General features: G+C 61.5%; 1 protein-coding gene across 8 annotated transcripts; it reads left to right on the forward strand.

Moving 5' to 3' along the window:
• The first annotated feature begins 575 nt into the window (after positions 1–575).
• THOP1 (thimet oligopeptidase 1) lies at positions 576–18,370 on the forward strand. 8 transcript variants are annotated; one of them, XM_027085875.1, is made up of 13 exons: positions 576–739; positions 2,904–3,116; positions 5,409–5,557; positions 6,568–6,675; positions 9,369–9,471; positions 12,566–12,726; positions 13,749–13,884; positions 14,085–14,451; positions 14,532–14,733; positions 16,530–16,716; positions 16,822–16,950; positions 17,577–17,713; positions 17,964–18,370. In XM_027085875.1, the coding sequence occupies exons 1-13, from the start codon at positions 724–726 to the stop codon at positions 18,117–18,119; spliced, it is 2,064 nt and encodes a 687-aa protein (XP_026941676.1). In that variant the 5' UTR covers positions 576–723; the 3' UTR covers positions 18,120–18,370. The 8 variants fall into 8 exon arrangements, with proteins under 8 accessions (XP_026941676.1, XP_026941675.1, XP_026941683.1 ...); XM_027085882.1 differs by having other exon boundaries at positions 593–739; positions 17,554–17,713; positions 17,964–18,077; XM_027085874.1 differs by having other exon boundaries at positions 17,577–18,370.
• Positions 18,371–18,619: the final 249 nt, after the last annotated feature.

Genomic DNA, 18,619 nt, shown 5'->3' on the forward strand with positions numbered 1-18,619 from the left:
ACCCTAGATATAGGTCAGGTAACTGCACTGTTCCAAAACACCTGTTGTTTGAAGTCGTGGATCCGTTCACTGAAGCTTTCTCAATGATACTTGCTTACATTTCTGTTTTTTAAATGAATGTGTGTTTAATTTAATTGACCAACTGGATTCAGCTAACATATGTGGCGCACCATCTCTGTTCATTAGACGCTAGAAGCTGGCCAGGATGCTGGGAATGGGATAAGAGCCTGAGATATGGGAAGGGACCACGGAGGACCTTAAGTGAGGGAGATAACTTGTAAAACTAGCCAAATACCCAACAAAGGTAGAAAGGAGGCAAGTACAAATTAATACAGGAGCTAGAAGCCCAAGCGAACTACTGGCAGAGAGAACCTAGCGAAGGCTCCGAGGTGCCAGCTGTGTGGGTTTCCATGGAAACGCCTCTCCCCCGCCTCCCCGAAGGCTCTGCCCTCTCACCACTGAGAGCCAATGACGGGCGGGGGTGGTTCCAGCGCATGCTCAGGAGGAGTCAGCGCTCGGGTGCACAGCCTCGGGTTGTGAGCGGAGCTGGGGTGCGCGTGCGCCCTCCCGTCCGGCGCACGCGTCTCCCAGCATTCAGTTGGTGCGCGGGCGGCGGGCACCTCAGTCCAGTAGGCTTCGGCGGTTGAGTGGACGGAGGCTGACGGCTGTTACGCCGACGCAGGCCAGGTGGAGGGAGAGGTCGCCGGTGCACACCCGCCAGCCATGAAGCCCCCCGCAGGTACCGGCCGCCCATTGGTGTTGGCCCCGCTCGCCGGACCCAGGAGCCGCGCGCACCGTCCCTCGGGGTGGCCCCTGGGGCCTAAGAGCGGAGCCCAGTGACTCTCGAGTGACCCGGGCCCAGGCAGGGAAGGGGGGTCAGCGAGCCCGGAACCCCGAACCCTCGGTTGCCGAATGAATGAACAACTTTTCCAGCGCTTCACTCATTCGGCAAACTCCGTGTCGCTTTTGATGAGGATGGGTCTGGCCCTTGGGTGGACTCTGAGGGAGTTCTAGACGCAGTTCCAGAGCCAGAGACGGACGTTCAACAGGCAAAAATTAAGCGAGGGCTTTAGACAGTCGTCGGTGCCGGGGCTGGTGGTGCTTCTTTAGGGAGGGCGGTCCTGGAGGACTTCTCGGTGGAGGTGGCATTTCACTCAGCCTGGACCCCGTGGGGAGAAGCAGCTGTCCTGCGGGAGGAGCGTCCCAGGTGGTGGGACTCGCGAGGGCAAAGGCGGGGAGGCAAGCGCACCAGCAGGGCGTTTGGGGAGCAACAGGTCATTTTAGCTGGAACACAGCTGGGAGTCCCTTTTATGGGAAGCACAAAGGGGCGCTATGGAAGGGTTGGTTTTCATTTAGGGGAGCGATGCCACCCGCATACTCTATTTTAGAAAATCGCCCAAGATGTTGAGTGGTGCCTCCTGGAATTTTCTCTTGCCCACCTATCCTCCCTCTGTTCTTTCTGCAGCCTATTGTGATGATGATGATAATTGTATTCATGCTGATAATCATAATTATGGTTATTCAGGCCTCAGGGAGGCAGGAATGTTGTCTGCCTTGTTTGCTGTGGGATTGTTAGCTCAGAGACCTGGGACGTAGGTGACAATCAGTAAATATTTATGAAAAGAATGGGCCTGCTCCAAGTTTTCAAATCCTAGTTCCTCCAAAAGGTTTTCCCGACAATTCCACCCGACTCGGACCTCCCGCCTTTCCTGAGCTCCTGGAGCCCTTCTTTCCCACCAGATTTAATGCAGACTCACCGTCCCTCTTGTGCAGTTCTTGAAATCCAGAATGTTCTGCAAAGATATTCTCTAATTTGAAGCAGTCATTTGGCCAGAAAAATCGAACCTCTATTGAGGTGAAGAGGCTCCCCCCGCCACTTAGTGTGTATCAGTGGAAGTAAGCTGCCCGGCTTTGAACCCCACCTCTGTCGCTTGCTGGCTGTGGCATCATGGCAAACTCAGGATTCCCGTCTGTAAAGTGGAGCTACGTAGGGTGCAGAGTACAGAACTGCCTGAGAGTTCAGTGAGGTCAAAACACCCTGGAACACACAAGAAGGTTTTCAAGTGACAGCTGTTGTTTTTCTTTTGATTTATTTATTTATTTATTTATTTTTGGCTGCGTTGGGTCTTCGTTGCTGCGCGTAGGCTTTCTCTATTTGTGGCAAGCGGGGGCTACTCTTTGTTGCGGTGCACAGGCTTCTCATTGTGGTGGCTTCTCTTGCTGCGGAGCACAGGCTCTAGGCGCGCGGGCTTCAGTAGTTGTGGCACACGGGCTTAGTTGCTCCGCAGCACGTGGGGTCTTCCTGGCCCAGGACTCAAACCTGTGTCCCCTGCATTGGCAGGTGGATTCTTAACCACTGCGCCACCAGGGAAGCCCGACAGCTGTTGTTATAGGACCACAGTCTTGTATCCAAAAACTCCTGGGGCTAGGGACGTCACAGTAATCAGGATTTGCCCCTCTTTCAGAGAAGTAATACAATACAGATGTTCCAGGTTCCATTCAGGGAGGTTGGGGGTACCACCCTGCAGTGCAGTTATTCTTTCAGTGAAACGCAGGTCTATGCCGGATGTCCCACTCAGTACCGCTGACTTCGGGGGCGGGGCCTCTCCTGGGGGCGGTCCTGGCTGCTGTGGGGTATTGAGCAGCACGCCTGACCCCGCTGAGGCAGGAGCATCACTCCCTAGTGGTGACAACCACAGACGTCCCCAGACATCCCCCAGTGTCCCCTGGGGGCAGGATCACCTTGTGCTCTAGAGGACCAATCGCCCTGTGCGTCCCCAGAAAGCCCTGGGGCCTCGCCATGTGTTCTGGGAAACTGTGGGCTCTCCCCAGCCTGTTATTCTGACCCTGATTCCGAGCCTGAAGCAGACACGCCGGTGTGGGGTTCTGTTTTCTGGGTCCAGCCTGTGCAGGAGACGCCCTGGACGTGGCGGCACCGTGCTCGGCTGTGAACTACCTCCGGTGGGATCTGAGTGCCCAGCAAATTGGGGAGCTCACCACCGAGCTCATCGAGGAGACCAAGCGCGTGTACGACCGCGTGGGCTCCCAGGAGCTCCAAGATGTGTCCTACGAGAACACACTCAAGGCGCTGGCCGACGTGGAGGTGTCCTACACAGGTGAGCCCTGCCCAGACTGGGCGACACCACCTCCTCCCGGGGGGCCCGGTGGAGAAAGGCAGCCCGGGCTGGCCAGCTTGCTCTGTCCCCGAGGGCCCAGAACGGCAGCGTCAGGCAGTGTCTGCCAGTTCTCCTCTTGGGGAGCCGGCTCACGTGCCAGCCTTGAAACTGGAGCCCCTTCTCACCCCTGCCCGTGTGCCTGCCCGGGGATCTGTTTGTTTTCTCTGAGCCGCTGAACTTGGTCCCCTTTGGTTTTCTCCTCCCATGGCGCCCTGGGTCCCCTGATACCCTGAGGCGTCCTCATCGCCACCCCGTGGGTCCTTCCCTCTTCTCCTCCACAGTCTGTCTGCTGCCTTTGTATGTCAGATACACAGCTCGCCTCCCAGAGCCCCCTCTGCAGAGGTTGATGAGGCAGAGAACTCTGAGCCAAGGAGGCCCCCTGTGCCCGAATCTCCAGAGCAGCTGTTTTTCTGCGAACTGTCTAGAATCCCTGAATTCCAGCTGCGGGATTCTCACATGTCCCTGACGCCTCGCCGTGCAGGGTCTGCTTGCCCCTGGCCTGCAGGCTTAGACTCCAGAGGGTCCGCCCTGGGGGGACCCAGTGTGCCTTGGGCCCAAGGGTGAGGGCTGCGGCTCAGGCAGCAGATGGAGAGGCCGCAGGCCGGCTCTGCCCCCCAGTCCCCTGCTCTGGCGGGACAGGGGTGACGGGCTCAGTCTCCCCTCTCATTTGTGGTAGGAGGCTCTGGAGGGTGGATGATGCAAATTCCCACCTCGGGAGGGACCCTGCCAGACATGATTTGGTCTCTCCTACTCCACTTCTGTGGCCTTTTCTTTCCATCTCCCCTCAGTAACCTGAGTAATTTTAAAGAAAACTAGAATTGGACCATGGCACTCCCCTCGACCAACTCCGGTGCCTTCCCACTGCCCTGGGGGTCAAGGTGGGAGCCCTCGACGTGGCCTCTGGGGCCCAGCCACGCGCCGCCTTGCCCCTCATCCTGTGCCCCATCTGGGGGCTTCGTGCCAGCCGGGGAGCCCCTCCCCTCTGCTTGGCCGGGCGTCGGGTTCTTTGAGCACAGATTGAGCTCCGCCCAGCGCCCCTTCCTGTGCCCCGTCTCCCCACACCAGCCACCTGGACTAATCCCACACTCTGGTGTTTCGTTGTCATACTCGGTGCAGTCACAGCCTGCAAATCCCAAACGGACAGAAAAGGCTGTTTCTGTCCTTTTCACAGCTTGCTCTCGGGCCACCGGCATGACACCCGCCCAGAGCCCCACCGTGTTTGGCCTAGTCAGCTGAGCCGGTGACTGCCCTGCAGAGGTTTCCACGCTGCAGCTGACCCACCAGACCTGGGCCATCTCGGTGGCCTGGAACCGTGGAAGCCACCAAACTGTGAGGTTAATTCAGGTCTCCCCTATGCAAAGTGTATGCTTTTTTAGACACTGCCGTGTTGAGGTAGAATTCACCTACCGCGTGACCTGCCCACTTAAAGCACAGATGTCGTTGGTTTTTAGTGTAGTTAGCACATCCAACCTTCACCACTCTGCAATTCCAGAGCCTTCCATCACCCCAAAAAGAAGCCCCGACCCCATCAGCAGTCACCCCCTGACAACACCAACCCACTGTGTCTGTGGATCTGCCTGTTCTGGACGTTTCCCATCAATGGGATCACACCCTGTGTGTCCTTCTGTGTCTGGCTTCTCTCACTGAGCATCGTGTTCTCAGGGTCCGTCCACGTGTCAGTGAGTGTCGGGGCTTCACCCCTATTCATGGCTGAGTGATGCCCCTGTATGTGGAGGGACACGTGTCCAGTCATCTACTGATGGCGTCTGGGTCGTGTCCACTGTTTGGTGACTACGGATCATGCTACTGTGATGGCGTGTGTAGAAGTTTTGGGTGGAGGATGTTCCCTTACTCTCAGGTGTGCACCTGGGGGTGGGTCTGCGGGTCATGTGGTGACTCAGCTGAAGCGTGTGCTTTCACAGCCGCCACACTTTCTGTCTCACGAAGCGTACACGTGTGCCGTGAAGTACAAAATCTTTGGTGAGCTGCAGCGTAGCCATGGGCATCCATGGCTCTTTTCTGGCACCGAGTCCCTTTGGCCTCTTCCGGTCTCATCCTACTCCCTGTTCCGGTCCCTCTTGACTTGGGGTGTCCTGAGCTAAGTTCCTTCCCTTTTGGAATGTGAGTCCCCGAGGACGGGGGTAACTGCGCCCATCTCTAGCCTGGAACTGGCATCCACCCGTTTCCACCCGGGGCCGTTTTCACACCTGTCCTGTCATCTCCCTGTTTCAGTTCAGAGGAACATCCTTGACTTCCCTCAGCACGTCTCCCCATCCAAGGACATCCGGACAGCCAGCACGGAGGCGGACAAGAAGCTGTCCGAGTTCGACGTGGAGATGAGCATGAGGCAGGACGTGTACCAGAGGATCGTCTGGCTGCAGGTGAGCGCGCGGTGGGACCTCTTCAGACTGGGTCGTTCCGCTCCGCGGGCTTTACAAGGTGTCAAGCTGGAGGCAGCCCCTCAGGTGGGCAGTGGGCACCACGGGCTGTGCGCCGGGCCTGGGGAAGGTGGTGAGTTTCACGGTGGGGCCGTTGGACCACAGCAGACGACGTTAGAAACGTGACAAAGACGGGGGGAGGGAGGAGAGGAAGCATAAAATGCCTTCCCAGGTCCACACGTCACCTCACTTTCCCGACCTTGCTGGGCACACCTAGAGGGGACGTCCAGTCTCCAATGTGAGGTGAGGGACGAGTAACACGTGTGTGCACTTCCTGCCTTCCTGTGGGTGCTCCGTGCAGCCGGCCGAGCACTGCTGCCTGTGTCGGGACCACAGATACTTCTCACATGGCTGGTGGGTGGTTCTTAGAACCCGCTGATGCGTATCCCTCGGGACCAGGGGAGGCCCCTGGGTGCTTTGTGCAGACACAGGGCGGGGGCCTCTGAAAGCGCAGGCAGTGCTGCTTTTAACAGACGTTTTCACTGACAGAATTAATCGTAGGTTCACGTGCAGTTGTAAGAAATGATTCAGAGTGGTCCCGGCTACTTGGCCCCGTTTTCCCCAATGTCACCTTTTGTGAAAGTAAAGTCAGCGTCCCAGCAGGCTCCTGACGTTGACACAACTGCCCGTGTCATCCGCTGCCCTGGGAAGGTCCCCAGCAGCTTTCGGTCTGGGGCTCTTCCCAGTCGGGCGAGCATTTGTGTACAGCTTCTGTGCGGACTTCAGTCTCCATTTCTCTGGGGTAAGTGCCCATGACTGCGGTTGCCGAGTCCTGTGATGGCTGCTTTGTTAGGAAGTTTTGCTTTCTAGGAAACTGGCCAACTCCTTTCCAGAGTGGCTGCACTGTCTTGCGCTGCCTCCAGTGATGACTTCCCTGTTCTCTGCTGCCTCGCCAGCACTGGGCACCGTCTCGATGTTTTGCTGCGAGCAGAACTTTGGTTATCTTGTTCTAGGAGAAGGTCCAGAGTGACTCGCTGAGGCCAGAGGCGTCGCGGTACCTGGAGCGGCTGATAAGCCTGGGCAGGAGGAACGGGCTCCACCTGCCCGAGGAGACGCAGGAGGTGAGCGCCTGGCCTGGGCCCCGCGTGCCTGCCTCTGCCCATCTTTCTGCCGCCTCAACCCCAGGAGGGAAGGTCCACGTGGACCAGCAGTCCCACTGCACCTGCTCTGCCCTCGGTCCTCAGGGTCACAGGGCTTCCCCAGAGCACGGGCGGCGTGGGCCCCTCTCTGCGTCCCGCCTCAGCCCCGCCTCAGCCGGGCCCCCCGCCCCCCGTGGCTTTGCTGGGAGAGTCTCAAGGAAGGACCGCCTCCTCCGAGCCCACTCCACCCTGAGCCCCCGCTCCCACAGAGCTTCCGTCCCGACGCCAGGCCCGTGGGGCTCCCATAGCAGCAGCTCTGTGACTGTCGGGTTTCTACGGTTCAGTTTGGACTCCGTCTACCCGGAGTCAGAGCCCGCAGGTCAGGGCTCGGCCCACGCCGGCCACAGGTCCACGTCGTCCTCTGCGCTTGTGGCTGACAGGCTGTGTCAGGAGTTCCCACGCACCCACCCCGAGTTCCATTCGTCGGCTAGCGCGGCCCCCAGAACACAGGCACCCAGTCCACGGACCGGACCACCGGGTTATCATAAGGAGCAGCCAGGTGGCTGGAGGAGGTGTGGAGGCGTGGGGCGGGGCCGGGGCTTCCGGTCCCCCTGCAGGCGCCCACCCGGCAGCTCTCTGAGCCCCGAGTTTACCGAGATTTTGTTCCATGAGCACAATTACATCGTTGGCCATGGGCCACTGATTCACGCTGCAACCCCTGTCCCTCTCCCCTCCCAGGAGGTGGGCAGGTAGTGGGGCTATAAGATGCAACCCATCCTGTGGCTTTAGGTTTAGGAGCTGTGTGCCAGGACTGGGGGCCAAGCTCCGACGCGTTTCTCCTGTAATTCACAGCGCGGATCCCGCTGGGCACGGAGGCTGGGGGTGATGGGAGGCTGACGAGCGCGTCCGCCTTCACCCCCTCCCTCCTCTCTGGGCTGAGCCCTGTGGCCACGCAGGTTCCCAGTGGGCCCAGCCCCCCGGGGCCTGTCCCTTCAGGTCCTCCCAGTTACCTGACACCCCTCTGCCCCCAACGTGGACCCCAGAGCCCTCAGCTCTTCCCACCCCTGGTCCAGCAGGACGGGGTCCCTGCAGCGCCCTGGACAGGCGGGTGATGGGCAGCCCGGCCCCTCCCAGGAGGCAGCCTCGTAGGGTGGGGAGGGGGGCGGGCACGGCGAGCCACCGATGGTCGAGCGCGTCACCTCAGTGGGGGGGCGTGTGGCGCCGTAGCTGCACGCGTCTTGACCTCCAGGATCAGACCCAGCTCTGCCACCAACCGGCTGGGTCCCCGGAGGCCGGTCACTGGACCCCGTTGTCCCTGTTCACCCTCTGCAACGTGCGTGACCCGAGGACCCCCTCACAGGGGGTCATGAGCGCTGACCGAGTCGGTTTGTGTGGAGGACAGAGAACAGTAAGGCCAGCAGATGAGGAAAGAGCTTGTCACTCGCGGTCCTGGGCAGGGGCCCGCCTCGTCACCTAGGGCCTCCCGGGAGCACGAGGGTTCAGCAGCAATGAGGGGAGGGGTGGCTGGGGACTGGAGCCTGAGGTGTGCGTCCCCGGGAAGGAGCAGCTCAGGATCGGCTAGAATGATCCGGGGCTCTGGGCCTACCCAGGGTGATGAGCGCAGAGGGACGGTGGCCCCGAGTGTGGCAGCCCCGTACAGAAGGGGCTGGGGTGCATCCCTGCGCTGGCTGGTTTGCGTCAGAAAGTGACAGAAGCGGTTAATGCAGGTACCAGGCCCGACCCAGGGCTCAGCGGCAGTTCTCGTTACTCAAGAAAAACGCTGTCCCACTTCGGCCGGTGCTGTGCCTTGTGGTGGAGGAAACCGGGACTCGGAGGACTGTGGGACTCCAGCTTCCAGGGTGGGCCGGGCGCGGGGGCCCCGAAGTCCTGCGGAGTGGCAGGCGCGTGGAGCTTCGAGGCTGGGGGAGGCGAGGGTGTGCACGCTGGGGCTGCGCAGACCGCCTTGACGCTTGAGAACCACTGGCCGGAGGGACCACGGGGCCCCCCGGGAGGAGGGCGCCCAGGAGAGGCGGCCTGCTGGCACGGGGCGGGGTCCTCAGTGCCGCCCCGCCCTCCCAGGGCGCCCTGTGCTCCTGCCCAGTCGTGGCCCATGGGGCCGTGAGGCTGCAGGGAGGCCAGTGTCTGGCACGGCGCCTGCTGCCCGCAAACGCCTGGCGTCCCTCGGGCTGCTTCTGAACCAGGCGTGCCCAACGAGCCCCTGCTCCTGGCAGAGCCAGCGGGCACGCTCCCCCAGCGCCCCTCCTGTCCTCCGACAGGCATGGCTGTTCAGCCCGGGAGCGGGGCGGGCGCGCTGAGTCCTGGGCCAGGCAGGGGGTGCAGCCTGGGCAGGTCCTCGAGGCGTCCCTCCTGCTGCTGGCTTGGCAGGGGCCCCAGGGAGCCGGTGCCTTCCTCTGCACCCCACGTTGCTCCCTCCCCCAGACTGGTCCATTTCTCCCTGTTTCTGAAAACCAGATAGACCCTGAAGGGACAGAAACTTAGCTCCGTTGAAATGGCTGAAGCTTAGGCTGTCACCTTGGGGTAACTCCTGAGGAGGGTCCTAACAGTTAGGACCCGAGGCCCTTTCTCTCCCATCTCCCTCCTCTCATCCGCCTCTTCTGCCTTAACCCCACTCCGTGCCCCCACCCCCCGATCTCACGGCCATCTTCTTCCTTCAGAAAATCAAGAGCATCAAGAAGAAGCTGAGTCTCCTGTGCATCGACTTCAACAAGAACCTGAACGAGGACACCACCTTCCTGCCATTCACGCGCGAGGAGTTGGGTGCGTGCGGGCCCCGCACGGTGGTGGAGAGGCGTCTGTGTGCCCCTGACCCCCGGGAGGGCCTTCTTCTGCTGGGGTGCTCAGAGTGTTTGGGTCCCAATGTTCTGGATCCTTCCTTGGGGGCGGTTGCGGTCTGTCTACCGAGATTCTGCCCCAAAGGGAGTTGTCCCCCAAGAGCCCCCCCCCAACCCTGCTCTCTGTGATGTTTCTTTAATCTCACAGGGTCCTCCCCAGCCTGACCCGGCGTGGGGTCTTGAAGGGCTGGGGCCTGGGCGGCTTTTGCAACTTCTGCCCTCTTCCTCGAATGCTTTATTTTGAAAACTTCACACCTGTAGGGAAGTGGCAAGAATAGCACCAGGGAGACCCCGTGTGCTCCCCGGGCCTGGCCTCCCTACGTGGATGCCGTGTGTGCTGTTCCTGCGCCAGGGCCTCCGGACATGTCTCTAGGAGCAAGGGCACCTCCTGAGTCCCCGGGTGCAGGCAGCCCTCGGCAAGCAGAGCGTGGAGCGGTCCCCCAAGCCGTCCCGATGGCAGTCTTCACGTTTCTGGCCCCATCTGGCTTGAGCCAGGCCTCAGGCATTGCATTTAGTTCCTGTCTCTCCAGGCTCCTTCCCTGCTGATCGGTTCCTCAGCCTTTTACAAACTTGCTTGCGTCTTGCCCACGCTGATAGTTTTGCAAAATCTAGGCCAGGTGGGCAGCGGCCTGTCAGCTCTGCCCGGGGTTCAGATGGGGCTGAGCATCCTCACCAGTTCTGTGTAACAGGCTGTTGCATAAGATGTGACACCTCGTTCGCCTCTGGGCGGGTGGGTTTTGGGGACACCCACGGATGCACGCTGACCCAGGCAGGTTTTTCAGGTCCATCACGCCAACCTCTGCTGCCCTAACTTCTGGTCCCCAACCCCCTGTCCCGGGCAGCAAGACCCACGTGGCTCCTGGGGTTCACGGGCCAAAGGGTGATCCCAGGCCTCTGGAAACTGGCAGCTGAATCTGCTGGCACAAGCTGTCCTGCGGGGCTGCTTTTCCCCCATCTGTCCAGCCCAGGGGCCCTACTGTCATGGCCCGGCCTCCCGGGCGAGAGGGTGAACCCCAGCTCCATGGAGCAGACATTCAGAGCCCTGGTGACCTGTCTCACAGGGCTGGGGTGGCGGCTGGACACGTGTGGCCAGCCTGGTGGGGTTTGACCCTGTCTGCAGTTTCAGTTCCAGCTGAGCAGGAGCCTCGCTGGGTTATTTTCTCCGGTTGTGGAAGGATCCCTGGTGTCATTTTACAGAAACATAGATGGTGTGTTCTTTCTCTGTTTTCTCCCTGCTTCCTGTCCTCCCTCTCTCTCCCTCTTTCCCTCTCCCTCCCTCCCTCTCTTTCTCTACCTCTATCCCTCTCCCTCCCCTCCCTCCCCCCTCCTTCCCTCTCCCTCCCTTCCCCTCCCTCCCTCTCCCCCTCTCCCTCCCTCCCTCTCTCCATCCCCCTCCCTCCCCCTCTCGAGAGAGAGTCATACACACACATAACACTTTGGTTTCTTTCCCTAAATCTCAGTCCTAAGGCAATTTCCTCTAGGCGTCTTCTCTGTAAAGGCGCCATTCTCCGTTCATAGTCAGTCATTTCTCCAGAGAAGCTTGGAGGTTGGTTCCTCTCATTTGTTTCCACCTACTAGTCCTGTGTAATCTCTTAGTTTGTATCTTCTTGTAAGTCAGAACTCACCCCCCCGCCCCACCCCACCCCCCAGTACTTGCTGACCAGTGTCTTTGTATGTGTGGGCTTCCAGGTCCTGGTCTTCCTGGTGGGGTGCGGTCCCCTGCTGTCATCACTTACTTAGATGCTCATTGTCCCAGTGTGGCCTCGAAGAGCCCCTCAAGTGGACGTGTCCCTGTGATTCTTCAAGCACCTGCTATTTGACACAGGGTGGGCCGGGCTCACTTTGTCCTCTCCCTGGCCCAGCCCGGCCTGGCCCTGGCGGGATAGTCAGAACGAAGGTCTGGCTGCTGGGTGTGCGCCCAGATGCTGGGAGCTATTGCTTCTAGGCCCCCTCAGCTGACGAGAGCTGTGTGCACACACGCGTGCAGACACACATCCACGAGTGCCTACCAGTGCCTTCAGCTCAGGTCGAGCAACTAGGGATTCGCCTCGTGGCACCCCTTCCATGCTTTCACCACCTTGTCCAACAGTGAGAACCGGCTCCTGGGTAAGTGTGAGGCTGAGAGAGAGTCACAGGGTCTTCCAGTCCCAGTAGGGAGGAAGAGCCGGTTCGGGGCGAGGGTGGCTCTCCCTCAGCTGTTTCTTGTTGGGTTAGGGTTAGCGTCACGGGCACACCTGTCAGGGCCTGCCGAGACGGCCCACCTGAGGGGGATCCTCTAGGGTTCCTCCACCCCTCCCTCAGCTCCCAGGCCCCAGGGCTGAGCTGGGTGGCGAGGCTGGGGCATGAGGGGCGGTGGCCTTGCATCGCCCAGGCTGTGAGGCACAGGTCCCTGGAGGTTTTAGTCTGAGGGCGATGTACCCGGGTCTCCATGCTAAGAGGACAGGCCAGGTTGGAGGCCAGCCATTGCAGCAGTGCTGACAGCTGGGATGGGGCGGGGGCACCGCCCAGTCAGGGCTGCCTGGCGGGTTCTGCCTTCCACTGGTGCCATCCACCCAGAAAGGACACAGAGGAGACGGCAGCCCATGCCATCCCGGGGTGGACGCTGTCCCAGGCTGGAGCCTGTCCCGGGGCGGACGCCGTCCCAGGGTGGACACTGTCCCGGGGTGGACGCTGTCCCAGGCTGGAGCCTGTCCTGGGGTGGACACCGTCCCAGGGTGGACGCTGTCCCGGGGTGGGCGCCGTCTTCAGGTGCAGGCTGGCCTGGGTGGAGCTGAACATAGCTTTTCCTCCCCGAGGGCGTCCTGATGAGGAGAGCAGCAGCTGTCTGAGGCGGGAGAGCCCTTGACGTGGCTCCTTTGGGTGCAGAGGTGGGAAGTGGGCGTTTGGGTAGGCTGCACCGGGCACTGTGCTCCCTGCTGGCTCCCGTTCCTCACTTCCCACGCGGGAGGGACGCCCTCCCTTCCCACCTGGGTCGGGCAGCCCACGGGTCCTTTCAGAGCTCCCCGATTTGGCTTCCACAGGAGGGCTCCCTGAGGATTTCCTGAACTCGCTGGAGAAGACCGAGGATGAGAAGTTGAAGGTCACCCTCAAGTACCCGCACTACTTCCCCCTCCTGAAGAAATGCCACGTGCCCGAGACCAGGAGGAAGGTGGAGGAGGCCTTCAACTGTCGGTGCAAGCGGGTGAGGAGCCCGCCTCTGCCGGCTCAGTGCCCGGAGGGGCCCACGAGCTCGCTCCGCCCCTAGCAGGTGTCCGGGGGTCTGCCTCCGTCCCCCAGGCTCCCCGGGGCAGGGGTCTGAGCCTCTTCCTGAGCTCGTGCTTCTGCTCCCTCGCTCTCGAGCCTTAGCCTCAGGTCCTCTCCCTCTCGGGTGTTGCCGGATGCCCGAGGAGCTCGGATTCGCAGAGGTCGCCCCCATCCCCTCTCTGTGCCTAGCATGTGGGCTGGGCCTTCTCGCTGTGGCCCGGGCACGGCCTTGACATTCAGACATCGGGTTCTGCAAGGACACTTGTGTTTGGTCCATACCGCGTGTGGCTGCAGTCTGTGCTTCTCCCATTTAGCATCTTCAGTAGATGGGGGCTGTGCATGAGCCCTTCATCTTCCCCGAGCACCACTGGTGCTCGCTCGGCCTCGCAGGGGATGCGGGGGGCACGGGGGACAGTCCTGTGTCCCCGCCTTCTCGGCCTGCAGACAGGCCACGTTGGTCCTGTGGTGACTGGGGGCTCCCAGGAGAACCCCACCGCAGAACCGGAGAGGTGGCCCCAGAGAAGGTGGCATACGCCTGGGGCCGGGCCTCAGCGGCCAGCCACGGGCCACCTGCAGCAACAGGTGTCTCACCGTCCAGGGGCTGGGTGTTCGGGCGCCGTGGGGATGAGCTGCTGTCTGCACAGCAGCCATGTTTGTATTGTTGAGCCTGGGGAGGCCCCTTGGTGGCTCCTGGAGAGCCTGGCCGCATTGCTTCCCGCCCTTGGCCTTAGAGCCCATCACGGTTCACGACCTTTCTGGTTCCGAAGGACCTGTTTATAAAGACCACATGGTAGGACAGTACCAAAGTGTCTAGAAATCTGGGCCAGGACAAGGAGGGAGGGGTATTGGCTGTGCGCGCCAGCGGCCTGAGAGCCCTGCCCACCTGCAGAGACCTGGCCCGGGGCCCCACGGGGAGGGCATGGCCCATGGTCCCCAGCGCCGGCCGTCTCTGGGTTCCAGGAGAACTGCGCGATCCTTGGGGAGCTGGTGAGCCTGCGGGCCCAGAAGTCCCGCCTGCTGGGGTTCAGCACGCATGCCGACTACGTGCTGGAGATGAACATGGCCAAGACCAGCCAGGTGGTGGCCACTTTCCTAGGTAACCCTGCCTCCCCCTGGGGCCCAGTGGGGAGTGGGGTGAGGTGGACCTGGACTGGACGCGGTGCTGCCTGAGACCCCACTGTGTCAGCCTGGGGGTCACCTTCCCAGACCCTTCATTCTGCCTCGAGGGGCGCAGGGTTGGGGGCGGCTGGGGAGCCGCCCCAGGGACATAGCCAAGCCTCTCCCCTCCGCCCGCAGATGAGCTGGCCCAGAAGCTGAAGCCCCTCGGGGAGCAGGAGCGGGCCGTGATCCTGGAGCTAAAGGAGGCCGAGTGCCAGAGGCGGGGCCTGCACTTTGACGGGCGCATCAACGCCTGGGACATGCGCTACTACATGAACCAGGTGGAGGAGACGCGCTACCGCGTGGACCAGAACCTGCTCAAGGAGTACTTCCCCATGCAGGTGGTCACGCGCGGGCTGCTGGGCATCTACCAGGAGCTGCTGGGGCTGACCTTCGACCTGGAGGAGGGCGCCACCGTGTGGCACGAAGATGTGACGCTCTACACGGTCCGGGACACGGCCTCGGGCAAGGTCATCGGCAAGTTCTACCTGGACCTCTACCCTCGGTGTGTGCTTGGGGGAACGTGTCGGCCATGGGCCGGGGATCCTCTGCGGAAGCTGGGCCTCACCCCGCGTCCCTCCCCAGGGAAGGGAAGTACGGGCATGCGGCCTGCTTCGGCCTGCAGCCGGGCTGCCTGCGGCAGGACGGGAGCCGCCAGATCGCCATCGCGGCCATGGTGGCCAACTTCACCAAGCCCACACCCGACGCACCCTCCCTGTTGCAGCACGATGAGGTGGAGACCTACTTCCACGAGTTTGGGCACGTGATGCACCAGCTCTGCTCCCAGGTGGGTGCGGGCGCTGGGCTGCGGGCAGGAGCGGGGGAGGGCCCGGGCGCGCGTGGTCCTCAGGCATGTCCTCGCCGCGGGATTCTTCAGCTGACGTCACCCCGGACGTGGCGACGCCCTTGGTGTCAGCTTCCATCATCAAACCCCACTCACTGAGCACGTAAACAACGGAAATGGATGTCCTGGAGGCTCTGGAGGCTGGAAGCCACTGATCAAGGTGTCAGGGCTGGTTCCCTACATGTTAAATACATGTACTCAAGAGTTGCCTTTAAAAAAGAAAAAAAAAGGAACGTTGCCTGCAAGTCTGGTGACAGCCAGTGATGAGAACCAGAGGGAAGGCTCTGGGGCCGGGAACGCCGCGCCCAGTGAGGCCCTGGGGCTGCTGCCAGTCTCGGTGGAGGCTCAGCAAGTCCCAGTGACTTCCCCACTTGGGGCCCCCAGCTGAGCGGCAGGGCCCAGGACCCACTGCTCGCTCAGTCTTCCTGCAGTCAGCCCTCCGTCCCGAGAGCGATGCTGTCACAGGCTGCACCGGAGCACGTGGGGACAGTTCACTGAGCTGTGCAGCCGTCACTACTGCCATGTTTTGGAACATTTCCATCACCCCGAAAGTGTCCCACATGCCCTTAGCTATCACTCCCTCCCCAGCCCGTGACAACCAGGAACCCACTCTCTGACTCTGTGGATCTGCCTGTTCTGGACGTTTCCCATTAGTGGAGTCGCATCCTGTGTGTCCTTCTGTGTCTGGCTTCTCTCGCTGAGCATCGTGTTCTCAGGGTCCATCCACGTGGTAGCGAGTGTCAGGGCTTCACCGCTGTGTGGCTGAGGGATGTCCCCGTGTGTGGAGGGACCTCTTATTACTAGTATGTTTACGAGCAGAAGGTTTTGACTTTGAAGTTCAGTCTATTAACTGTTTTCTTGCACGTTTTGTGTCCTATGGAAAAAATTATTCTCTAACCCAAGGTACTGAGTTTATCCTGCCTAGTTTCTTCTGCCTTTTTTGCCTAGAAGTTTTGTAATCAAGCCTTTAATTTTGTTGTTGTCCACTATGGTGGAGTGTTGTCTGTGGTGTGAGGCTGGGGGTCACCCTCTGTCACCACGTTGTCGCCACTGATCCCCACGCAGCCACATGTGATGTGTATTTCTGTTTAAAGACACCTGGTCTGATAGCAATTGTTGATTCACTCACGGCGGGGTTGTAACCCTCTCCTGAAGGAAGCTCATCTGACACACGCACTGCCCCCGTGAGCACGTCACCGCCCTCCTGCACTTGGGACACCAGCCAACACTTCAGCTCTGTGCTCGGAGCCATGTTGAGCAGAGAAATCACCCCAGAAACAAAAATGCACACATTGGAGCATTCAGCAGACCGTGAGAAGGACGCTTGTTTGCAATTGGGGCTGGAACCGGAAGTTGGGGGTCAAGTGACCCAGGAGTGAAGAGGCAGCGTCTGCCCTGCTCCCTGGGGCCTGGGAAGGACATGCCGGGGTCACTGGGCTTGTGTGGACCCACACCTGCCGGGCCTGGGTTCCAGCCGCACTGCGTCAGGCGCCGTGTATTCAGGAAGAATTTCAGGCACGAAAGAGGAGCAAAGAGCGACTGCCAACGGCCGCCATCCGGTTGCGCCGTGTCCACACCTTTGCCTCCTGGGTGCGGGGCTTTGGCTGGAGAGTGTTGGTTCCATGGGTGGGGAGGGGGCGCGGTGATCCACGGGGTGGTGGGCTCTCTGCACCCCTGTGTTCCGGGCAGGTCTGGGGTCCGGGGTGGGCCCTCCTGCAGCTCCACAGCCTGCCTTGCAGGCCGAGTTCGCCATGTTCAGTGGGACACACGTGGAGCGGGACTTCGTGGAGGCACCTTCGCAGATGCTGGAGAACTGGGTGTGGGAGGTGGAGCCGCTGCTCAGGATGTCCCAGCACTACCGCACGGGCAGCGCCGTCCCCCAGGAGCTGCTGGACAAACTCATCAAGTCCCGGCAGGCCAACACAGGTGCGGCCGGGCCAAGGGAAGGGAAGGGGGCTCCCAGACCGCCCGGCTGGAGAGGGCGGCCTGGACACAGAGCCAGTCCCACGTCTCCTTCCTCCTGCCCCCCAGGCCTCTTCAACCTGCGCCAGATTGTCCTGGCCAAGGTGGACCAGGCCCTGCACACGCAGACGGCCGCAGACCCAGCCGAGGAGTATGCTCGCCTCTCCCAGGAGATCCTCGGGGTCCCAGCCACGCCAGGTAGCCACGCGCGAGGCAGGCCCACCTTAGGGGTTGGGGTGGCGGCCACTGCCCGGGTCAGGAAGATCGTCTAGTGGTGTGTGAAGGGGGACCGACCAACACCCTCCGGCCGAGGCCCTCGGACCTCTGGCCTCTTCCCGCCTCGGTTCTTGGGCTGGTCCCTCCCGCTGTGGCCCGTGGAGGCCAAGGGTGGGGTGGGCGTCTCAGCAGGTGCTTTCTGGAGAGCCTGGAAGGGGCAGGAGAGGGCTTCATACCCCGGACGGAACGCGTCCACAGGTTTGCACGTGCATGTCGGTGTGGACACGGGTTCACTCCCTCGTGAGTGCTTTAATCCGCGCTCTCCCCGTGGCGGAGGGCGAGCCCTGATTCATCCCTCGGAGCCTCGGCAGCTGACCTTGTAAGAGGCTTAGAGGTGAACCCTCGTGAGCTTCAGCAGAAAGTGGGCAAAGATTTATTTATGTCCCTCCACTGAGTTGCCTGCAAGGTCCCTGTTTTCTTGAAGTGTTGGGCCAAGTCTCCCTCTAGTGGCAGGGGTCTCAGACAGGGCTGCTTTGAGGCCCCCGCTCTCGGGAAGGGGCACTGAGGGGCCAGGGGGCCGGGCAGGAGCCTCTCCACGTGTGTCCCAGGGACCAACATGCCCGCGACCTTCGGCCACCTGGCAGGCGGCTACGACGCCCAGTACTATGGCTACCTGTGGAGTGAGGTGTACTCCGCGGACATGTTCCACACACGCTTCAAGCAGGAGGGCGTCCTGAGTGGCAAGGTGAGAGGCCGGCCTGCTGCGCAGACCAAGACCGCGGTCCTCGGCCTGGGCCTAGATGCCTGTGCCACCCGCCTGGGCCTGCCCGGCCCTGAGGACCCTGCCCTGGTCCTCCTGCTCCCCTGCCCTTTGTTCAGCCACAGCAGAGGTGGCCACACCCACACCCCCAGATCCCCTCCCTTGGATGCTGCTGGCCCCTGGAGCCAGGGGTGGGGGTACTCCACCCTCCTGCAGCCCCGCCCCCTCTCGGCAGGTGGGCATGGACTACAGAAGCTGCATCCTGAGGCCAGGCGGCTCCCAGGACGCCAGCGTCATGTTAAGGCTCTTCCTGGGTCGGGACCCCAAGCAGGACGCCTTCCTCCTGAGCAAAGGGCTGCAGGTTGAGGACTGCGAGCCGCCAGCCTGCTGACGGCACAGGGTTCTGCCCACCCCAGTGGGCCGGGTGCCTTAGCGCCCCGCCAGGGTAGGGGAGGGGCCGCGTGTCCCCCCAGCCCCTGAGTCCCCGGCGGCCGGCCTGGGCCAAAAGTCTCCACCTGGATGTGTCTAGAGAGCCTGGCGTCAAGGCTCCCACTTGTTGCACTAATACAGCCCCTTCCTGGGGAACTTTCCTGGTTAAAACACGGTTCTTTGAAACGGAGGCATTAAAAAAAAGGCTCCAGTCCTGGTCTCTGACTGCCATCCCTTCCACCACAGGAGTGGCATGGGGGCCATCACTCTGGCGGGAGTTCTGACCTTGGTCGGGTTCGGCCCTGGGGCCGTTGAAGGCTGCTCTCCGCTGGTGACGTGTCTGGGTCACTGGGAGACGGCTGAGCTGTGGGGTGAGTTCAGACGGGGATGGCCCCCCACCCTCGCCGGGCCGGCTCTCCAGTGATGGGGTGTCAGTCTCCTGCCGGCCTCTCGCCCGTCACT

Source organism: Aethalodelphis obliquidens, unplaced genomic scaffold (assembly GCF_003676395.1).
Source record: "Aethalodelphis obliquidens isolate GAN/ISIS:26980383/991018 unplaced genomic scaffold, ASM367639v1 scaffold53, whole genome shotgun sequence".
NCBI classification, from domain to species: Eukaryota; Metazoa; Chordata; class Mammalia; order Artiodactyla; family Delphinidae; genus Aethalodelphis; species Aethalodelphis obliquidens.

Excerpts from the sequence above, each read along its gene's own strand:
- THOP1 (XM_027085874.1), top strand. Across the intron at positions 12,727-13,748 it reads TCAACTGTCGGTGCAAGCGG|GAGAACTGCGCGATCCTTGG; the intron begins GTGAGGAGCCCG and ends TCTGGGTTCCAG. Across the intron at positions 16,951-17,576 it reads CGGGGTCCCAGCCACGCCAG|GGACCAACATGCCCGCGACC; the intron begins GTAGCCACGCGC and ends CGTGTGTCCCAG.